Raw genomic sequence first — 22,162 nt, forward strand, 5'->3', positions numbered from 1 at the left:
CTAGTCCTTATATACAAGGTGTTAAGTTAACAGCAGATATGGGACACCCATTGTCCGATGTAGAAAGTTATAGGCGGCTTGTTGGTCGGTTACTTTATTTGTCTATGACCCGGCCTGACATAAGTTATGCAGTCCAGCAACTCAGTTAATACATGCAGGTTCCGCATACTCAACATCTCAAAGCAGCTCTTACAGTTTTGCGCTACCTGAAGGGTACTAGTTATCTTGGTTTGTTTTTACCCGCTACAAATGATTTAAAGCTTCGAGCTTTTTCTGATGCTGACTGGGCATCTTGTACGGATTCTCGCCGCTCAGTTACTGGTTATTGTATTTTTCTTGGCACTTCCTTGGTTTCTTGGAAGACTAAAAAGCAGTCTACGGTTAGTCGATCCTCTGCTAAATCGGAATATAGAGCCATGGCTACTACGGTTTGCGAGATTCAGTGGTTATCTTCCTTATTGACTGATTTTCATGTTCCTGTTCATCGACCTATTCCTTTTCATTGTGATAATAAGGCAGCTATTCATATAGCTGCAAATCCGGTGTTTCATGAACGCACCAAGCACATTGACATTGATTGTCATGTGGTTCGGAATCAAATTCAAGCTGGGTTCCTTAGCACTCCTTTTCTTCCTTCTACAATGCAGCTGGCTGATATGTTTACTAAGTCTCTGCCATCTTATTCATATCGTGATTTTGTTCTCAAGCTTGGGTTAGTTGATTTCTCACCAACTCCAGCTTGAGGGGGGGGGGGGTATAACGGATATGTGATGTGTCAGCAACTATTTGCATTTTGTATTGTAATCCCGTTAGAATAGCTCTCCTAACTCCCGTTAGAATAGCTCTACTAACGCACACTCCTCATCTGTTAGGACTGTGGCTAATTATGTATAAGTAATCATAATAGCTTGAATAGAAAAAGGATAGAAATAAAAAAAGAACACAGAGGTAGCTTTCAAGTGGGCTCGTCTTTCATAAATGAATTTAACTTTATACTGGCTGCTTTAATCCTCACAAGAAACTACGTTGATGCTTAAGTCAATAAAAGAATAATAAACAATCGTAATTGAATAGATGACCTGTCACATCTTGCGTCCCTGAATAGGGAGTTTGATCCCCTTTATATAGAGGTAAAAAGACTTTGATTAGACTTGGAGTTAGAATTATTGTTGGATACGTATTTGGAATTACTAATTAAATAAGTATTTTGAAATGATGACGTCAATTGAGTGTTTGTGGAGGAATAGAAATGAAATATTGTAATCCTATTCTCATTCTATGGAAAATATAATATTTGATCCTAAAGTAAAATTAGATCTTATTGAATCACGGTTAAGTCTCTAATAAATATTTATATTCTATCACCAAGTATTTTAACTTAAAACTTGCACTAAATAAATCTGTTGTATTAATTATAATTTAGAGGGACATTTTATTTTTCTATTGTTCAACTCCTTTCTTCTAGCCGACTATCCCTTTCTTTCAAACCCTAGATGCTCTCTTTTCTTTTTCTACTGGCGGCCACCGTTGAGCTCTCACTGGTGGTCACCCATTTCTCTTTTTCATTTTTTTTTTGTTTGTTTCTTAAATAATCATCAGATCTATAGATTTGTGTTACTATTGCTAAATATTGGGATTTATTATTACTCATATTTTAGGATTTTATTCTTAGATTTAGTTTTAAGTTATTCTTGTCACCATTATGGTGATTTTGTCTAGTGTGTTTTGTTATTTGGACAGTTATGCAGAAAGAAGTGCAAATCTCTTCTCTAGTAGAAGGAAGAAATTTGAAAGTGACCAGATCAGATCAGACTTGTAGAAAGACTATGGAGTCGAACAATGGCCATGAATCGCTACTAAGTAGAGTAAGCGATCACCTATGGCATAAGTACTCTGTCAACTTAATCAGATACTTCAAATCAAGATTGTCTGTTTTTTTTTTTTTTTTTTTTTTTTTTTTTTTTTGTATAAGTGGTTATTATTAGACTTTCTACATAAAAGTATAGAAACATATTGATCTGTATCTCATATTTGTATACAGTTTTCACTTAAGGAAATTTCTAGTTTGATTTCTTTAAAAAAAATTGCACTAAATAAACAAATTGATAGATTGTTAAATAAATATGATCAGGAATTTATGTTCAAGTTTTCTGATCCATAAATATATAATGCATATTCTTTCATAATATGGTAACATTTATGCCTTATGAATGGTAGAATGTTATACAAATCATCACTTATTTGCCTCTCATTGTTGTTGTGGAATAATAAATCTATATGGAATTTACTTTATTGAAAATAAATTTGGTAAAAACTTTATTTGTAAAATGGAATTTTATATTTAATAAATTATAAAAATCATTCTTAATATATAGTTTTACTCCTCTGTACTTAAAAAATTAGCCATTTGCAGTCACGATGAATAAAAGAGCTCAGAATTTGATGATTATGGGCAATTCCAGTTGGACAGCAGAGACTTCTGTGAGTGGTGACGTGTCAGCGATCAGCAGGGAAATTCGATTTTGATTAAGGTCTCATAAGTCAAAGAAAACTGCATTGAGCTATTTACTAGTATTGGATATTATATAGCTTTCAAAGCCAAGTTAATTAAGCTGCCTGATTGGTGGTTTGTGATTGGATAGCAAAATCAAACTTTAAATAATATTAAATATTTTTAAAATTAACTCTTAGTTATTTTTAAAGATTAAAAATCTATAAATTAAACCAAACAGAATTGAAAATATTATTTGATGAATTCTCAAAATTCAGTTTACTGTATAAATTTTTTCAATCTTTCTAGAAATATTCAATGAATGAGGAACTGAATTCAACTCTTCACTTACCATAAAATTTACTTTAACAATAAATATAGCTAATTCAGTTTACTCAAAATTTTCTAATTTTTACTTGAATAATAAATTAACTAAAAAATAATATGAGATATTTTATAATAGCAACAACAGTCTACTTTGAGCTCAGTAACAATTAAATCAAATAGTCCGGCATTTAGTTTAATTAATTCATGCAGATGATAGTTTATTTGTACTTAATAACTAATTAAGTTTTGGGTGTTTGATAAGCACATTTTGGAGTTTTTTTTTAATAGTTGATGACTGATTTGTATTTATATTATATTTGAATTTCATTACTATCATACAAATAATTGCTAATAAATTTATTCTTTTAAAATTAATATTTTTTATGACAATTTAATCGTACTTATTTAAAAATAAATTTTTTATTAAGTATTATTTTAAAAAATTTAATTAATATTTTTATTTATGGAATACAGTAAAGTAAAATAATACATTCACCTTAAATTAAAAGAAATATAAAAAACAATTATGCTTTGTTGTTTTATATTTTAACAATAACAGCTGTCAAAATTTTACCAAATACGAACATTTATCAATTAACCACTATCAATTATAAGCATGAAAAACTAACTCATGGAGTAATGGAACACCAATATACTTACCCAAACTCCCTACTAATGGCTTGCACTGTCAAACAAATACAAATCGATTACCTTTGGCGGCCGTAAAGTTACAGTACTGTAACTATTTGTAAAGCAGCCCACGTACTTTGAAAATCTAATTTTAGCTTATCAAATATGGCGACAATTGTCTCTTTGCTTATCAAATATTTATATTAAAAAAAAAAAAAAAGAACTAAAAGCCTTCATCTATAAATAGCCATGCAAGATTTCTCACACCTCATCGAAGCAAATAACAAGTTGTAGAATTATAATTAAGCAAAAATGAAAACTGCTAATTTCCTCGTAGCTCTTGCAGTCTTGGCTCTGGTATTCTCTTCTGCCATGGCTTATGACCCTAGTCCTCTCCAGGACATTTGTGTTGCAACCAATGATACCAAACATGGTGGTAAGTGTGAGCTAATTGTGTTTCTTTCTTTCTTTTTTCATTGTCTCTAAGTATATAACTAACTCCATTACTTTGATGCAGTGTTCGTTAATGGAAAATTTTGCAAAGATCCAGAGAAAGTGACAGCAGACGATTTCTTTATTACAGGGCTTAACGTTCGTAAACAAACCTCAAAACAATTAGGAGTACGTCTCACCCTCTCAACCGTAGATCAAGTTCCAGGACTCAACACTAATGCCTTATCCATAGTCCGCATTGATTTTGCTCCAAATGGCAGTCTAAACCCACCCCATATTCACCCTCGAGCAGCAGAAATACTGACTGTCTTAGAAGGAACTCTTTATGCGGGTTTTATTAGAGGAAATCCTGATCACCGCCTTTTCGCCAAAATCTTAAAGCCAGGAGATGCACTTGTGTTTCCACATGGACTCATTCACTTCCAGTTAAATATTGGCAAGACTCCTGCAGTCGCTCTAGCTGTATTGAATAGCCAAAACCCAGGAGTTGTTACTATTGCAAATACAATTTTTGGAGCTACCCCATCAGTAAATCCTGATGTTTTGACAAGAGCATTCCATCTTGATAAGGATTTAGTGACTAAACTTCAAAAAGAAGAATGGGTTGATCCAGATCAGCTTTATTAATTGAGTTTTTCTCCAAGCAGAAAGTTAATTAATATCCTCATAATAATTCACTACATTGTAGTAAATAAAAAGAGTTTCTCTTTTTCTTTTTCTTTTTCTTTTCTTTTCTTTTTTTTTAATCTCAAAAGAGAGTATTGTAGCATAATAAGGATGAGTATGGTTAATATATGCCTCTCTCACCAAGTTCATGTTACATTAAGTGATGTGTACTATTGCAAGTTATTTAATTAATATATATTTGAATTTTTGGTTTAATATGACTTGATTAGTTGATTAGTAGCTCGCCCAAGCTCAAAAAAGAAATCCAAATTTATTATATTAATTCAGTTGGACTTTTGTTTTTTTTTTTTTTTAACTCTAACATAGTAACATTGAATTATTGGTTATGGCAGTGATTATTTCAAAACTTATTAAGTGTATGGCATAAATATGTAAAAAGAGTAATGAAAATATATGTTAAAATCACTATTTAGAAAAAAGAAAAAAAAAAAAAAAAACTGAACATCTAAGATTGATTGAAAATGGTGGACTAACAAAGGCAAAAGAGATAGGGAATGTAAAACTTAAAAATAAGATTAGTTTCATACCAAAAGAGTACAAATCTGGAAAGAAAAATAAAATGACAGAAACAGCTTTTGCCCCAATAGTAATTTGTATTTGTCATGGAACTTATGCCTAAGCTCTTGATTCGTATTTCTGATACATTTATCTTTTAATAAGTTGAGGATTATGAAGACAAAAACTAATAGCAAATGGTGTATATTGACTCTTGAGGCCTTGGTTGTAATGTTGTCATAAAAATGGTACTTTCCTTCTTCATTTAATTTGGATCAAGATTCCACAGTTTCTTTTTTCATTTTTATTTTTTTTAGAAAAATCAATATTATGATCGATGATGGCCCAGCTCTGAATGTATGTCCATTTAAACTTCTGTCAAAGTTTAAGTTTGAAGTGTCAGATCTAGAACTATCAGATGTTGTTATCAAGGCTTACAATGATTCCAACAGACAAGTAGAGGGCATATTCAAGGCAGTTGTTAAAATTTCTATTTTAACACTTTTGGATTGTTTTAGGAAGAATCATTAACACAAAGCTGATTTTAACATTTTAAGAGGGCTTTTTATCAAAGATTAAACATTCTAATTTTAGTGTTTCACATAGATTAATTAAATTTTTTTTGACAATCACATCCATTTTTTTCGTTGAATTCAGCTATTTAAATATCTAATGTTTTTCGTTTGTCATTTTAAGTTAAATAGCTAACTAAACAACTATTTTATCAATCACTTCTAATTTAAACAGCTACAAGCTAATAACTAATAGCTAATATTGCCGAAGCCCTAAGTTGAGAATAAATTTATGCTTTTATTGCAATTGCTTAATTCAATAATCAATATGTAAGAATGCAGTCGAATTGTCGAAATTCTTTGTTGTCATACGTGGTTAAGATTCATATTTACTTGTTCTCTCACATTTAAAATTTATATATCCTTATCTTTGAAAGTTTATTTACTTGGTTAATCAAATGTCAGGCATGATCGTTGGAAAATTTTGTCCGAAGATAAACCATCTTGATTCTCTACTTCACGACGTTATTATGCCTTAAAGCATGCTTTATGGGTCTGATTTTTTATTAGTAAATAAAGCTAATTCTATGGCCTATTTTGAGTTCTTGGAATCTTCTTAGTTGTATGGCTAGGGACGGAAGTGAGACAAATATTTTAGGGTACCCGTTCCGCTCCGATCCGTTGGATGAGAGTACCCATTTATTAGTAAAAAATACATTTTAAATATGTTTGGATTTAGATAGATTAAAATGTAAGGATATCCTACTCATACGGGTAGTAAAATTTTAAATAGGTTCAGATATTTAAATGAATATTTAAACAAGTTTGGAACGGATACAGATAATAAAATTCTAAACGGATATGGTTACGGGTAGTTCAAAATTTGCGAATAGTCATTGCGCTTCCATCCCTATGTATGGCGTATTTAAATATTATGTGTTCTTAAAATTGTAGCGACTCTTTGAATTTTTTGTATGCAGTGTTGTCATTAAGTGCTATATTGGGTTTTCAATCTTTTTTATTTTTACTTTTTAAACAAAGAAGAGTTTTTAATTAAGTTTCTTATTGTGCCCCTGTATTATTGCTATTAATAAAGTCATTATTGTTGCCATTGATATTAGCCAATTTATAACTTTTACTCTCTTGACTATTACATTTTTTTTAATAAATATAATACAGGAAAGACATGACCACTCTTCTGAAGACCAGATATATAATAAAACTATTATAACTAGAATAATTATTGTTCGCTGATGTAATAAGAAATCCTAATGAAAATTAAAAGAAAATAAGTTGCAAAGGTGCAATGTAACAAAACAAAAAATTAAAGTTATTGGAAATTATTTTCTTTTACATATAATTTAATATATTTTGATTGAATAAATTAAATTGCAATATAAAATTATGGGTATTTTGATCTTTTTAGTGATTTTTCATTCTATTCTTCCCATTCTTATAACAAAATATAAGAATATTTTTATTTTTATCTTGGTGGTGATGGAGTGGTGCATGGTAGTGTGATTGTTGGTAGTAGCAGTGTGTTAATTACATTACATATTCACAAACAAATATAAAAATGAGATAATGATGATTATATTTTATAAATTTTTTCAATTACATGACTAAACATAGTAATAGAATGTTAATTACATTTCATTATAATATCTTTTTCATTACATTATACCTTTGATTAAATCACGTTATATTTAAATATATATGTTAAGGACAGAAAACATAATAGGTTATAAGAAAATCACAAACATGAGATATGAGATAAAGAATTTGAATGAGCATCTTAGAAGAATGTGTTAGAAACCCAAGCCTAATCTTAATCCTACTTCAACTTGTCACCGGTAGTTTTTGGATTGTAAATTTATTTTAAATTCTAGACCGAATATTTCGATCAAGTGAGTTAGCAAGCAAGTAAACGGGATAGGAAGCAAATACATGGGAGCGCTCATACTCTTACTAGGGCCTCCTACCAGTATGCTCGGTTTCAAATTTGAGATAGCATTCCAAATTATATGTAGATTATTATTCCCTAAGACAATGAAGATTTCGTTCTTTCTTTAAGAAAAAAAAATTGTACAAGTGGCTTTTGTAATTTCCAATTTTTAAAAGATCTTGTCATTACATTTTTATTAATTATATTTATACATATATATGTTTTTTCCGTTTTGTAATTTCCGTTTTTTCACATTTTGATTTCTTGTTATTACATCCAAGTATCTAAAAGGGCAAATACATAAATGAAAAAAAATATATATATTTAATTAAGAGAACAATTAAACTTAGCAAATTTGTATGAGAGAGCAAACTTAGATTAAGTTAACTGAAGGTCCAAGTGTGGTTCCAATAAAAATATATTTTGTATTTGCAATTTAAGTTCTAATTACAATTAAGAGTGTTATTGTTACAGAAGATTAAAGTTTTGGATAAAATTGACATAAAAATTAAATTAGGATGAGATTGAAATATAATAGAAAGTTAATGGTGAAACAATCCATCAAAGGCTTATCCAGTTGAATTTGTTAAATTATAAAATTATTAAATATTTTAATTTGTAAAATTGCTCTATTAACATTCCAACTTATGAAAGTTGCACTAATTAAATATTTACTGGATATTCAATAATATGTAAATATCATTGTTGAAAACTTGTGCTAAATAATGCGTAAAGAGTTAGATTTATTGATTACACATTATGCATTCGAAATATTTAAATTTATGTTTCATTAGCAAAAATTTATTATAAGTTAAAATTTTTAATATATGTAATTTTATAAATTCAATTATTTAATTAATCAAAAATAAAAATTACGCATCTTTTTCAGTTCTGAATCCTTTAAGTTGGGATATATATGATATTTCTTGGTATAAGTCCATGTCTAGTTAATCCTTTGAGAGTTTATTTATATTTCTTTTGGGTTTCATCCCTTCCTCTATATTCAAAAAAAAAAAAAAAAAAAAAAATTAAAGTTGTGTTACTCAACTTTTATAAAGTTACAAACTATGAAGAAAAATTATTAGATGAATGTATAATATAATATTACAGACTATTTGACTATGACCATTGACCAATACAAATTATAATATGAATAGAAATATGGATACAATATTATTATTATTATTATATTATTTTGCTCAACAAAAACAAAATCTCCATTCAAAAAGTTTTAGGAAAGCAGCCAATAATGACTTGGCCACAAAAGCTATCCAATCAAATGTTTAATTTCTCCGTTGAGCTAATAATATAATTGCTTAAAATAAAACCTTCACCAGGTAATCAGATGACATCATATATATAAATATTTTATTTATTAATGTTTTCAAACATACATAAATAGAAACTTAATGAAAATTTGAAAATAAAAGGTAAACTATTGATGTGGAATCTAAACTACTTGTTCTTAGTCCAATAAATAGGCTAAATACCTAAATTTACAATTTAATTTTTTTTTTAAAAAAAAATCAGTGATATTATCCTTTAACTTTTAGATTCATCTGATAAATCTTTAGTTATTGAATTTACACTTATTGTATACTTTAACTTAAAAAAATTATATATATTGAACGTAATTTTAAATAATTTTTCAATTATTAAATGGATTATTTAACAAATACGGTGCTTTATGCATATATTTATAAATTAGTGGATGACAATTTTATATTTGCAATAACCAATATATAATAATAATAATAATAATAATAATAATAATAATAATAATAATAATACAAGTTCACAAATTAAAGTGCTCAATAGTTATAATTTTGTAAGTTAAAATATTTAAAAAGATGTAATTCTAATAATTGAAGAGTTGAACAAATTAAGCTAAAAGTTGATAATGCCACTAAATTTTTTTTATAAAGTTCTTTTGGCCCCAAGAAATGGATAAGAAATTATAATAAGGGTGCACTACAAAATGAAATTAAACCAAGTACACAAAATTCAGTATCCTATATTTGTTGCAAAAAAATTGTAACACTCTAAATTTTATTGGAGATCTATTATATCTTAAAGTTATGATTTTTGCTAATATTGCATATCTCTTGATACTAATAAAGAATTTTGATTTTTATATGCAAAATATTGATTTGATATGTGGTTTGCAAAATAATAATTTTCACATATTTAACTATTTAATAAGTATTTAATAAATTGATCAAATTGGAATTGAAGTGTTTAATAAACGATTTTACGAGTTGATTTTTTAATATGTGCAACTTTATTAATAGAGGTTTTCAACTCATCAAAGTAAAAAATTAAGGGTGTCATAAATTTTTGCAACAAATATAAATGATGAGTTTTACATAAATGTGATAGAGTTAAATAACTTCTCATGGAAAATAGATTTGGGAGATTGTTTCACATGAGTTGCTTCGGAGACAAATGACAACTCACATGTTTAATATATAACCCATCAACATTTAATCTTTATTTTAAACTGTTTAGTAATACTCATTTTTATATTATTTAAATATTTTTATTATTTTAAAATATATTTAAAATTATAACCAAGTGATAGATTTTGATAAATCCATCCATAAAAGCTACAAGAAATGAACGGAAAAAGGAAAGAGGAGAAGAGTTCTAGGCTTGAAACTATAACGGATATGTGATGTGTCAGCAACTATTTGCATTTTGTATTGTAATCCCGTTAGAATAGCTCTCCTAACTCCCGTTAGAATAGCTCTACTAACGCACACTCCTCATCTGTTAGGACTGTGTCTAATTATGTATAAGTAATCATAATAGCTTGAATAGAAAAAGGATAGAAATAAAAAAAGAACACAGAGGTAGCTTTCAAGTGGGCTCCTCTTTCATAAATGAATTTAACTTTATACTGGCTGCTTTAATCCTCATAATGGTATCAGAGCCTGGTTGGTAAATTTTGATTTCCAGTTTTTTTTTTCCCTTCTTTCTTTCTTTGATCCACGATTTCAATATGATGAGTCCAGACGATCTCGCGAAAATTCTCGCAGCTATTACTACAAAAAGTAGTGCAGATGATCCGTATTATGTGAGCAATTCTGAAGCTCCTGGATTTAGTTTGGTGAGTGTACCTTTGAAAGGGCCAAATTACCTTTCTTGGAGTAAGTCAGTTCAAATAGCTCTTCGAGCTAAGAAAAAGCTAGGGTTTATTGATGGGAAGATTAAGGCTCCGGCGACTGATTCCGATGACTATGATAAATGGTTGACAGCAGATAGTATGGTGGTGTCTTGGTTATTGAATGCCATGTCAAAGGATATATCTGATGCCTTCGTATTTTGCAAGAATGCCAAGGCTCTTTGGGATGAATTGAAGCAGCGTTATGGTGAGAGCAATGGACCAATGATTTATCAGATTGAACGAGATATTGCTAGTTACAGACAAGGTAATAATTCAGTAACTGAATATTATACTAATTTAAAGAAGCGATGGGACGAGTCGTTGTGTTTAGCTCCGTTACCTATTTGTTGTGATACCGGCACTGCGATTACAGATTATGATAATAATCGTAGATTGATGCAGTTTTTGATGGGATTAGGAGATGAATATGATAACGTCAAGAATCAAATTCTTCTCCAAGATCCGTTGCCATCTATCAATAAAGCCTATTCAATGATCATGAGCATTGAGAAGCAGAGAGAGGTGCAGACTGATAGCACAGCCTCTACTGAAACAGCTGCAGTAATGCTTGCTCGACGGAATACCACAGGAGGTCGAAGTAGTGGCGGGTCTGGAGGTAATCGGAATTATTCTTCTTTACGCAAAGAAGATAAAAGGAAGCAGTACTGCACTAAATGTAAAACAGGGGGTCATACTGTGGATGATTGTTTTCTTGTTCATGGGTATCCAGACTGGTTTCTTGAATTATAGCAGAAGAAGGGTATTGACATTAGTAAATATCATAGAGCAAACAATGTTATTCGTGGTACAATAGCAGAAACACCTTTGCAGGTTATGCAGCAGCAGAAGGGCACCGATAGGATAGATAAAGGAATGACTGATTTTCTACATCACGAATATCAGAAATTTATTCAATCCAAGAGTAGCAGTGCAGATCACGAAGATGGAGATATCAGAAACGTGAATTTTGCAGGTACTTTACTCAATTCTGTATTTACTAGCATCAATTTTAATTGCAAGGACAATTGGATAATCGATACTGGTGCAACTGATCACATCACACCCCATCTTCATTTTTATGACCAAGTCATTAAATTGAACCCTCCTAAGACTATTCGCTTGCCTGATAATTCAACCAGATTGGTCATCTACATTGGTACTATTAAGCTCAACTCTAGAATCATTTTGTATAATGTTTTATATGTACCTTCGTTTAGGTGCAATTTGTTGTCTGTGAGTTTGCTTACTCGGACCTGTGGAATGTCAGTACACTCATTTCCTGAATATTGTTTGTTCCAGGATTTATAGACTGAAGAAGTTTTGGCCAAAGGAACAGTGATTGAAGATCTTTATTATTTGAGAAAAGAGTCTTTTAATAATATCAGCTCTTGTAATTCTGTTAGTCATTGTTCTAAGCATAATAAACATTTAGCAATGCTTTGGCATGCTAGGCTAGGACACGTCTCTTTCAAGAGACTGAAACATGTGGATGGGGTAGTTAAGTGTGATTATACAGAGTTAATGTGTCCTGTTTGTCCAGTTGCAAAACAAACTCGGTTATCATTTCCTACTAGCATTATTGCTTCTAAGACTGCGTTTGATCTCATCCATGTTGATTTATGGGGGCCTTATGGGTTGAAATCAATTACAAATGCTGTTTATATGCTCACAATTGTCGATGATTTTAGTCGTTTTTGCTGGACATATATGTTGAAAACGAAAGACCAAGTGTTGCTTGCTTTGAAATCATTTTTCAATTATGTGCTTACCCATTTTGACAAGAAAGTTAAGATTATTCGTACTGACAAAGGGACTGAGTTTGTCAATTCAGCATGTAGTTCTTTTCTACAGGAACAGGGCACCTTACATCAGCGAACTTGTGTTTACACTCCACAACAAAATGGAGTCGTTGAACGGAAACACCGAACCTTGTTGAATATAGCCAGAACCTTGTTTTTCCAATCCAAACTTCCTTCTTATTTTTGGTCTGAATTGTTACTAGCTGCTACCCATATCACAAACCGATTACCATCAGAAAATTTGCAGTGGCTAACTCCTTTTGAGCGGTTACATAATAAACCTGTCATATATGATTATTTTCGGACTATTGGTTGTCTTTGTTATGCCACCAATACCATACCACACAAGAAAAAATTTGATCCTTGAGCTTTCCCATGTGTCCTATTAGGATATGCCCAAAACCAAAAAGCATACAAACTTTATTGTCTCACTACCAAGGTTATTATTTATTCTCGTGATGTTGTTTTTATGGAAACTGTTTTTCCTTTTCACCATGCTAAACCCACAGATGTCACTACTTTTGCTTTACCCACTTGTCTTTCCCATGCTGATTATACATCTCCACCACTTCTATTAAATTCACCTACACCAGTTTCTGAACCTCGTACAGACCCTTTATTCTCTTCCATTGAATTCCAAGATTTGCCTTTGGATAATGACCTTCCTATGGATAATGATACTGAGCTGCCATTACAGGTTCCTGATGTTTACCGCTGGCTCGGCGTAGTACAAGGGTTACGAAAACACTTGCTTGGTTTGATGATTATGTTACTAATCCCACTACCAATTCTCGTGTCAATTTTTCCTCTTCTCATATAACCTTTGTTGCACAATTATCTAAAATTAAAGAACCTTGCAATTATAATGATGCTAAAAATAATGTGAATTGGGTGAATGCTATGCGTGATGAATTAACTGCTTTGGAACAAAATAATACTTGAACATTAACTGTTTTGCCTCCTAATACTAAACATGTTGGTTGTAAGTGGGTCTACAAGGTTAAATATAATGCAGATGGAAGTGTTGATAGATATAAAGCAAGGCTCGTCGCCAAAGGGTACAATCAGTTACTGGGCCTGGATTATAATCAGACTTTTTCTCCGGTTGCCAAGCTTGTTACTGTAAGGGTTTTCTTTCCTGGTCTGTCAAGCAACTTGATATTAATAATGCTTATTTACATGGTTTCATTGATGAGGATATTTATATGCAAGTTCCTCCTGGTTATGATAAAGCTGAAACAGGGCAAGTTTGCAAATTGCAGCGCTCACTTTATGGGTTAAAGCAAGCTGGTAGACAGTGGAATAAAGAATTAACTTCGAGTTTATTATCCCAGGATTCAAGCAATCCTCTTCTGATCATTGTCTTTTCACGAAAGGTACTGGGAAAACTTTTATTGCCTTGCTGGTTTATGTCGATGATTGTCTGATAACTAGTCCATCTGTTACACTTATTTCTGATCTGAAGCATTATTTAGACAAGAAATTTTCTGTTAAAGATCTTGGTGATATTAGATATTTTTTGGGCATTGAAGTGGCACGTACAGACGCTGGTATTATGTTAACTCAACATAAGTTTATCTCTGATATTATTTCTGATACTGGCTTGCAAGATGCCAAGATTGCAGCTAGTCCTTATATACAAGGTGTTAAGTTAACAGCAGATATGGGACACCCATTGTCCGATGTAGAAAGTTATAGGCGGCTTGTTGGTCGGTTACTTTATTTGTCTATGACCCGGCCTGACATAAGTTATGCAGTCCAGCAACTCAGTTAATACATGCAGGTTCCGCATACTCAACATCTCAAAGCAGCTCTTACAGTTTTGCGCTACCTGAAGGGTACTAGTTATCTTGGTTTGTTTTTACCCGCTACAAATGATTTAAAGCTTCGAGCTTTTTCTGATGCTGACTGGGCATCTTGTACGGATTCTCGCCCGCTCAGTTACTGGTTATTGTATTTTTCTTGGCACTTCCTTGGTTTCTTGGAAGACTAAAAGCAGTCTACGGTTAGTCGATCCTCTGCTAAATCGGAATATAGAGCCATGGCTACTACGGTTTGCGAGATTCAGTGGTTATCTTCCTTATTGACTGATTTTCATGTTCCTGTTCATCGACCTATTCCTTTTCATTGTGATAATAAGGCAGCTATTCATATAGCTGCAAATCCGGTGTTTCATGAACGCACCAAGCACATTGACATTGATTGTCATGTGGTTCGGAATCAAATTCAAGCTGGGTTCCTTAGCACTCCTTTTCTTCCTTCTACAATGCAGCTGGCTGATATGTTTACTAAGTCTCTGCCATCTTATTCATATCGTGATTTTGTTCTCAAGCTTGGGTTAGTTGATTTCTCACCAACTCCAGCTTGAGGGGGGGGGGGGGTATAACGGATATGTGATGTGTCAGCAACTATTTGCATTTTGTATTGTAATCCCGTTAGAATAGCTCTCCTAACTCCCGTTAGAATAGCTCTACTAACGCACACTCCTCATCTGTTAGGACTGTGGCTAATTATGTATAAGTAATCATAATAGCTTGAATAGAAAAAGGATAGAAATAAAAAAAGAACACAGAGGTAGCTTTCAAGTGGGCTCGTCTTTCATAAATGAATTTAACTTTATACTGGCTGCTTTAATCCTCACAAGAAACTACGTTGATGCTTAAGTCAATAAAAGAATAATAAACAATCGTAATTGAATAGATGACCTGTCACATCTTGCGTCCCTGAATAGGGAGTTTGATCCCCTTTATATAGAGGTAAAAGACTTTGATTAGACTTGGAGTTAGAATTATTGTTGGATACGTATTTGGAATTACTAATTAAATAAGTATTTTGAAATGATGACGTCAATTGAGTGTTTGTGGAGGAATAGAAATGAAATATTGTAATCCTATTCTCATTCTATGGAAAATATAATATTTGATCCTAAAGTAAATTAGATCTTATTGAATCACGGTTAAGTCTCTAATAAATATTTATATTCTATCACCAAGTATTTTAACTTAAAACTTGCACTAAATAAATCTGTTGTATTAATTATAATTTAGAGGGACATTTTATTTTTCTATTGTTCAACTCCTTTCTTCTAGCCGACTATCCCTTTCTTTCAAACCCTAGATGCTCTCTTTTCTTTTTCTACTGGCGGCCACCGTTGAGCTCTCACTGGTGGTCACCCATTTCTCTTTTTCATTTTTTTTTGTTTGTTTCTTAAATAATCATCAGATCTATAGATTTGTGTTACTATTGCTAAATATTGGGATTTATTATTACTCATATTTTAGGATTTTATTCTTAGATTTAGTTTTAAGTTATTCTTGTCACCATTATGGTGATTTTGTCTAGTGTGTTTTGTTATTTGGACAGTTATGCAGAAAGAAGTGCAAATCTCTTCTCTAGTAGAAGGAAGAAATTTGAAAGTGACCAGATCAGATCAGACTTGTAGAAAGACTATGGAGTCGAACAATGGCCATGAATCGCTACTAAGTAGAGTAAGCGATCACCTATGGCATAAGTACTCTGTCAACTTAATCAGATACTTCAAATCAAGATTGTCTGTTTTTTTTTTTTTTTTTTTTTTTTTTTTTTTTTTGTATAAGTGGTTATTATTAGACTTTCTACATAAAAGTATAGAAACATATTGATCTGTATCTCATATTTGTATACAGTTTTCACTTAAGGAAATTTCTAGTTTGATTTCTTTAAAAAAAATTGCACTAAATAAACAAATTGATAGATTGTTAAATAAATATGATCAGGAATTTATGTTCAAGTTTTCTGATCCATAAATATATAATGCATATTCTTTCATAATATGGTAACATTTATGCCTTATGAATGGTAGAATGTTATACAAATCATCACTTATTTGCCTCTCATTGTTGTTGTGGAATAATAAATCTATATGGAATTTACTTTATTGAAAATAAATTTGGTAAAAACTTTATTTGTAAAATGGAATTTTATATTTAATAAATTATAAAAATCATTCTTAATATATAGTTTTACTCCTCTGTACTTAAAAAATTAGCCATTTGCAGTCACGATGAATAAAAGAGCTCAGAATTTGATGATTATGGGCAATTCCAGTTGGACAGCAGAGACTTCTGTGAGTGGTGACGTGTCAGCGATCAGCAGGGAAATTCGATTTTGATTAAGGTCTCATAAGTCAAGAAAACTGCATTGAGCTATTTACTAGTATTGGATATTATATAGCTTTCAAAGCCAAGTTAATTAAGCTGCCTGATTGGTGGTTTGTGATTGGATAGCAAAATCAAACTTTAAATAATATTAAATATTTTTAAAATTAACTCTTAGTTATTTTTAAAGATTAAAAATCTATAAATTAAACCAAACAGAATTGAAAATATTATTTGATGAATTCTCAAAATTCAGTTTACTGTATAAATTTTTTCAATCTTTCTAGAAATATTCAATGAATGAGGAACTGAATTCAACTCTTCACTTACCATAAAATTTACTTTAACAATAAATATAGCTAATTCAGTTTACTCAAAATTTTCTAATTTTTACTTGAATAATAAATTAACTAAAAAATAATATGAGATATTTTATAATAGCAACAACAGTCTACTTTGAGCTCAGTAACAATTAAATCAAATAGTCCGGCATTTAGTTTAATTAATTCATGCAGATGATAGTTTATTTGTACTTAATAACTAATTAAGTTTTGGGTGTTTGATAAGCACATTTTGGAGTTTTTTTTTAATAGTTGATGACTGATTTGTATTTATATTATATTTGAATTTCATTACTATCATACAAATAATTGCTAATAAATTTATTCTTTTAAAATTAATATTTTTTATGACAATTTAATCGTACTTATTTAAAAATAAATTTTTTATTAAGTATTATTTTAAAAAATTTAATTAATATTTTTATTTATGGAATACAGTAAAGTAAATAATACATTCACCTTAAATTAAAGAAATATAAAAAACAATTATGCTTTGTTGTTTTATATTTTAACAATAACAGCTGTCAAAATTTTACCAAATACGAACATTTATCAATTAACCACTATCAATTATAAGCATGAAAAACTAACTCATGGAGTAATGGAACACCAATATACTTACCCAAACTCCCTACTAATGGCTTGCACTGTCAAACAAATACAAATCGATTACCTTTGGCGGCCGTAAAGTTACAGTACTGTAACTATTTGTAAAGCAGCCCACGTACTTTGAAAATCTAATTTTAGCTTATCAAATATGGCGACAATTGTCTCTTTGCTTATCAAATATTTATATTAAAAAAAAAAAAAAAGAACTAAAAGCCTTCATCTATAAATAGCCATGCAAGATTTCTCACACCTCATCGAAGCAAATAACAAGTTGTAGAATTATAATTAAGCAAAATGAAAACTGCTAATTTCCTCGTAGCTCTTGCAGTCTTGGCTCTGGTATTCTCTTCTGCCATGGCTATGACCCTAGTCCTCTCCAGGACATTTGTGTTGCAACCAATGATACCAAACATGGTGGTAAGTGTGAGCTAATTGTGTTTCTTTCTTTCTTTTTTCATTGTCTCTAAGTATATAACTAACTCCATTACTTTGATGCAGTGTTCGTTAATGGAAAATTTTGCAAAGATCCAGAGAAAGTGACAGCAGACGATTTCTTTATTACAGGGCTTAACGTTCGTAAACAAACCTCAAAACAATTAGGAGTACGTCTCACCCTCTCAACCGTAGATCAAGTTCCAGGACTCAACACTAATGCCTTATCCATAGTCCGCATTGATTTTGCTCCAAATGGCAGTCTAAACCCACCCCATATTCACCCTCGAGCAGCAGAAATACTGACTGTCTTAGAAGGAACTCTTTATGCGGGTTTTATTAGAGGAAATCCTGATCACCGCCTTTTCGCCAAAATCTTAAAGCCAGGAGATGCACTTGTGTTTCCACATGGACTCATTCACTTCCAGTTAAATATTGGCAAGACTCCTGCAGTCGCTCTAGCTGTATTGAATAGCCAAAACCCAGGAGTTGTTACTATTGCAAATACAATTTTTGGAGCTACCCCATCAGTAAATCCTGATGTTTTGACAAGAGCATTCCATCTTGATAAGGATTTAGTGACTAAACTTCAAAAAGAAGAATGGGTTGATCCAGATCAGCTTTATTAATTGAGTTTTTCTCCAAGCAGAAAGTTAATTAATATCCTCATAATAATTCACTACATTGTAGTAAATAAAAAGAGTTTCTCTTTTTCTTTTTCTTTTTCTTTTCTTTTCTTTTTTTTAATCTCAAAAGAGAGTATTGTAGCATAATAAGGATGAGTATGGTTAATATATGCCTCTCTCACCAAGTTCATGTTACATTAAGTGATGTGTACTATTGCAAGTTATTTAATTAATATATATTTGAATTTTTGGTTTAATATGACTTGATTAGTTGATTAGTAGCTCGCCCAAGCTCAAAAAAGAATCCAAATTATTATATTAATTCAGTTGGACTTTTGTTTTTTTTTTTTTTTAACTCTAACATAGTAACATTGAATTATTGGTTATGGCAGTGATTATTTCAAAACTTATTAAGTGTATGGCATAAATATGTAAAAAAAGTAATGAAAATATATGTTAAAATCACTATTTAGAAAAAGAAAAAAAAAAAAAAAAAACTGAACATCTAAGATTGATTGAAAATGGTGGACTAACAAAGGCAAAAGAGATAGGGAATGTAAAACTTAAAAATAAGATTAGTTTCATACCAAAAGAGTACAAATCTGGAAAGAAAAATAAAATGACAGAAACAGCTTTTGCCCCAATAGTAATTTGTATTTGTCATGGAACTTATGCCTAAGCTCTTGATTCGTATTTCTGATACATTTATCTTTTAATAAGTTGAGGATTATGAAGACAAAAACTAATAGCAAATGGTGTATATTGACTCTTGAGGCCTTGGTTGTAATGTTGTCATAAAAATGGTACTTTCCTTCTTCATTTAATTTGGATCAAGATTCCACAGTTTCTTTTTCATTTTTATTTTTTTTAGAAAAATCAATATTATGATCGATGATGGCCCAGCTCTGAATGTATGTCCATTTAAACTTCTGTCAAAGTTTAAGTTTGAAGTGTCAGATCTAGAACTATCAGATGTTGTTATCAAGGCTTACAATGATTCCAACAGACAAGTAGAGGGCATATTCAAGGCAGTTGTTAAAATTTCTATTTTAACACTTTTGGATTGTTTTAGGAAGAATCATTAACACAAAGCTGATTTTAACATTTTAAGAGGGCTTTTTATCAAAGATTAAACATTCTAATTTTAGTGTTTCACATAGATTAATTAAATTTTTTTTGACAATCACATCCATTTTTTTCGTTGAATTCAGCTATTTAAATATCTAATGTTTTTCGTTTGTCATTTTAAGTTAAATAGCTAACTAAACAACTATTTTATCAATCACTTCTAATTTAAACAGCTACAAGCTAATAACTAATAGCTAATATTGCCGAAGCCCTAAGTTGAGAATAAATTTATGCTTTTATTGCAATTGCTTAATTCAATAATCAATATGTAAGAATGCAGTCGAATTGTCGAAATTCTTTGTTGTCATACGTGGTTAAGATTCATATTTACTTGTTCTCTCACATTTAAAATTTATATATCCTTATCTTTGAAAGTTTATTTACTTGGTTAATCAAATGTCAGGCATGATCGTTGGAAAATTTTGTCCGAAGATAAACCATCTTGATTCTCTACTTCACGACGTTATTATGCCTTAAAGCATGCTTTATGGGTCTGATTTTTTATTAGTAAATAAAGCTAATTCTATGGCCTATTTTGAGTTCTTGGAATCTTCTTAGTTGTATGGCTAGGGACGGAAGTGAGACAAATATTTTAGGGTACCCGTTCCGCTCCGATCCGTTGGATGAGAGTACCCATTTATTAGTAAAAAATACATTTTAAATATGTTTGGATTTAGATAGATTAAAATGTAAGGATATCCTACTCATACGGGTAGTAAAATTTTAAATAGGTTCAGATATTTAAATGAATATTTAAACAAGTTTGGAACGGATACAGATAATAAAATTCTAAACGGATATGGTTACGGGTAGTTCAAAATTTGCGAATAGTCATTGCGCTTCCATCCCTATGTATGGCGTATTTAAATATTGTGTTCTTAAAATTGTAGCGACTCTTTGAATTTTTTGTATGCAGTGTTGTCATTAAGTGCTATATTGGGTTTTCAATCTTTTTTATTTTTACTTTTTAAACAAAGAAGAGTTTTTAATTAAGTTTCTTATTGTGCCCCTGTATTATTGCTATTAATAAAGTCATTATTGTGCCATTGATATTAGCCAATTTATAACTTTTACTCTCTTGACTATTACATTTTTTTTAATAAATATAATACAGGAAAGACATGACCACTCTTCTGAAGACCAGATATATAAAACTATTATAACTAGAATAATTATTGTTCGCTGATGTAATAAGAAATCCTAATGAAAATTAAAAGAAAATAAGTTGCAAAGGTGCAATGTAACAAAACAAAAAATTAAAGTTATTGGAAATTATTTTCTTTTACATATAATTTAATATATTTTGATTGAAAAATAAATTGCAATATAAAATTATGGGTATTTTGATCTTTTAGTGATTTTTCATTCTATTCTTCCCATTCTTATAACAAAATATAAGAATATTTTTATTTTTATCTTGGTGGTGATGGAGTGGTGCATGGTAGTGTGATTGTTGGTAGTAGCAGTGTGTTAATTACATTACATATTCACAAACAAATATAAAAATGAGATAATGATGATTATATTTTATAAATTTTTTCAATTACATGACTAAACATAGTAATAGAATGTTAATTACATTTCATTATAATATCTTTTTCATTACATTATACCTTTGATTAAATCACGTTATATTTAAATATATATGTTAAGGACAGAAAACATAATAGGTTATAAGAAAATCACAAACATGAGATATGAGATAAAGAATTTGAATGAGCATCTTAGAAGAATGTGTTAGAAACCCAAGCCTAATCTTAATCCTACTTCAACTTGTCACCGGTAGTTTTTGGATTGTAAATTTATTTTAAATTCTAGACCGAATATTTCGATCAAGTGAGTTAGCAAGCAAGTAAACGGGATAGGAAGCAAATACATGGGAGCGCTCATACTCTTACTAGGGCCTCCTACCAGTATGCTCGGTTTCAAATTTGAGATAGCATTCCAAATTATATGTAGATTATTATTCCCTAAGACAATGAAGATTTCGTTCTTTCTTTAAGAAAAAAAAAATTGTACAAGTGGCTTTTGTAATTTCCAATTTTTAAAAGATCTTGTCATTACATTTTTATTAATTATATTTATACATATATGTTTTTTCCGTTTTGTAATTTCCGTTTTTTCACATTTTGATTTCTTGTTATTACATCCAAGTATCTAAAAGGGCAAATACATAAATGAAAAAAAATATATATTTAATTAAGAGAACAATTAAACTTAGCAAATTTGTATGAGAGAGCAAACTTAGATTAAGTTAACTGAAGGTCCAAGTGTGGTTCCAATAAAAATATATTTTGTATTTGCAATTTAAGTTCTAATTACAATTAAGAGTGTTATTGTTACAGAAGATTAAAGTTTTGGATAAAATTGACATAAAAATTAAAT

General features: G+C 30.4%; 1 protein-coding gene and 1 pseudogene across 2 annotated transcripts; both read left to right on the forward strand.

Annotated features, from left to right (window-relative positions):
- Positions 1-3,721: 3,721 nt before the first annotated feature.
- Positions 3,722-4,626, forward strand: LOC149492607 (germin-like protein subfamily 1 member 13). Its single transcript, XM_089715990.1, has 2 exons — positions 3,722-3,884; positions 3,966-4,626. Exons 1-2 carry the CDS (start codon positions 3,761-3,763, stop codon positions 4,526-4,528), a joined length of 687 nt encoding a protein of 228 aa, XP_089572116.1. The 5' UTR covers positions 3,722-3,760; the 3' UTR covers positions 4,529-4,626.
- Positions 4,627-17,885: 13,259 nt separating this feature from the next.
- On the forward strand, positions 17,886-18,906 carry LOC149492608 (germin-like protein subfamily 1 member 13; annotated as a pseudogene). Its single transcript, XR_016318868.1, has 2 exons — positions 17,886-18,008; positions 18,090-18,906. The product of XR_016318868.1 is annotated as a germin-like protein subfamily 1 member 13 (transcript).
- The last annotated feature ends 3,256 nt before the right edge of the window (positions 18,907-22,162 follow it).

The sequence above is a fragment of the Jatropha curcas genome, chromosome 11 (genome assembly GCF_041381405.1).
Source record: "Jatropha curcas cultivar XTBG-Jc1 chromosome 11, XTBG_Jcur_1.0, whole genome shotgun sequence".
NCBI lineage: Eukaryota > Viridiplantae > Streptophyta > Magnoliopsida > Malpighiales > Euphorbiaceae > Jatropha > Jatropha curcas.

What these genes read in the sequence shown, in the direction of transcription:
- LOC149492607 (XM_089715990.1), top strand. Translation starts at nt 3,761, where the DNA reads ATGAAAACTGCTAATTTCCTCGTAGCTCTTGCAGTCTTGGCTCTGGTA. An exon ending in CAATGATACCAAACATGGTG is followed by an intron (nt 3,885 to 3,965) that starts GTAAGTGTGAGC and finishes ACTTTGATGCAG; the next exon opens with TGTTCGTTAATGGAAAATTT.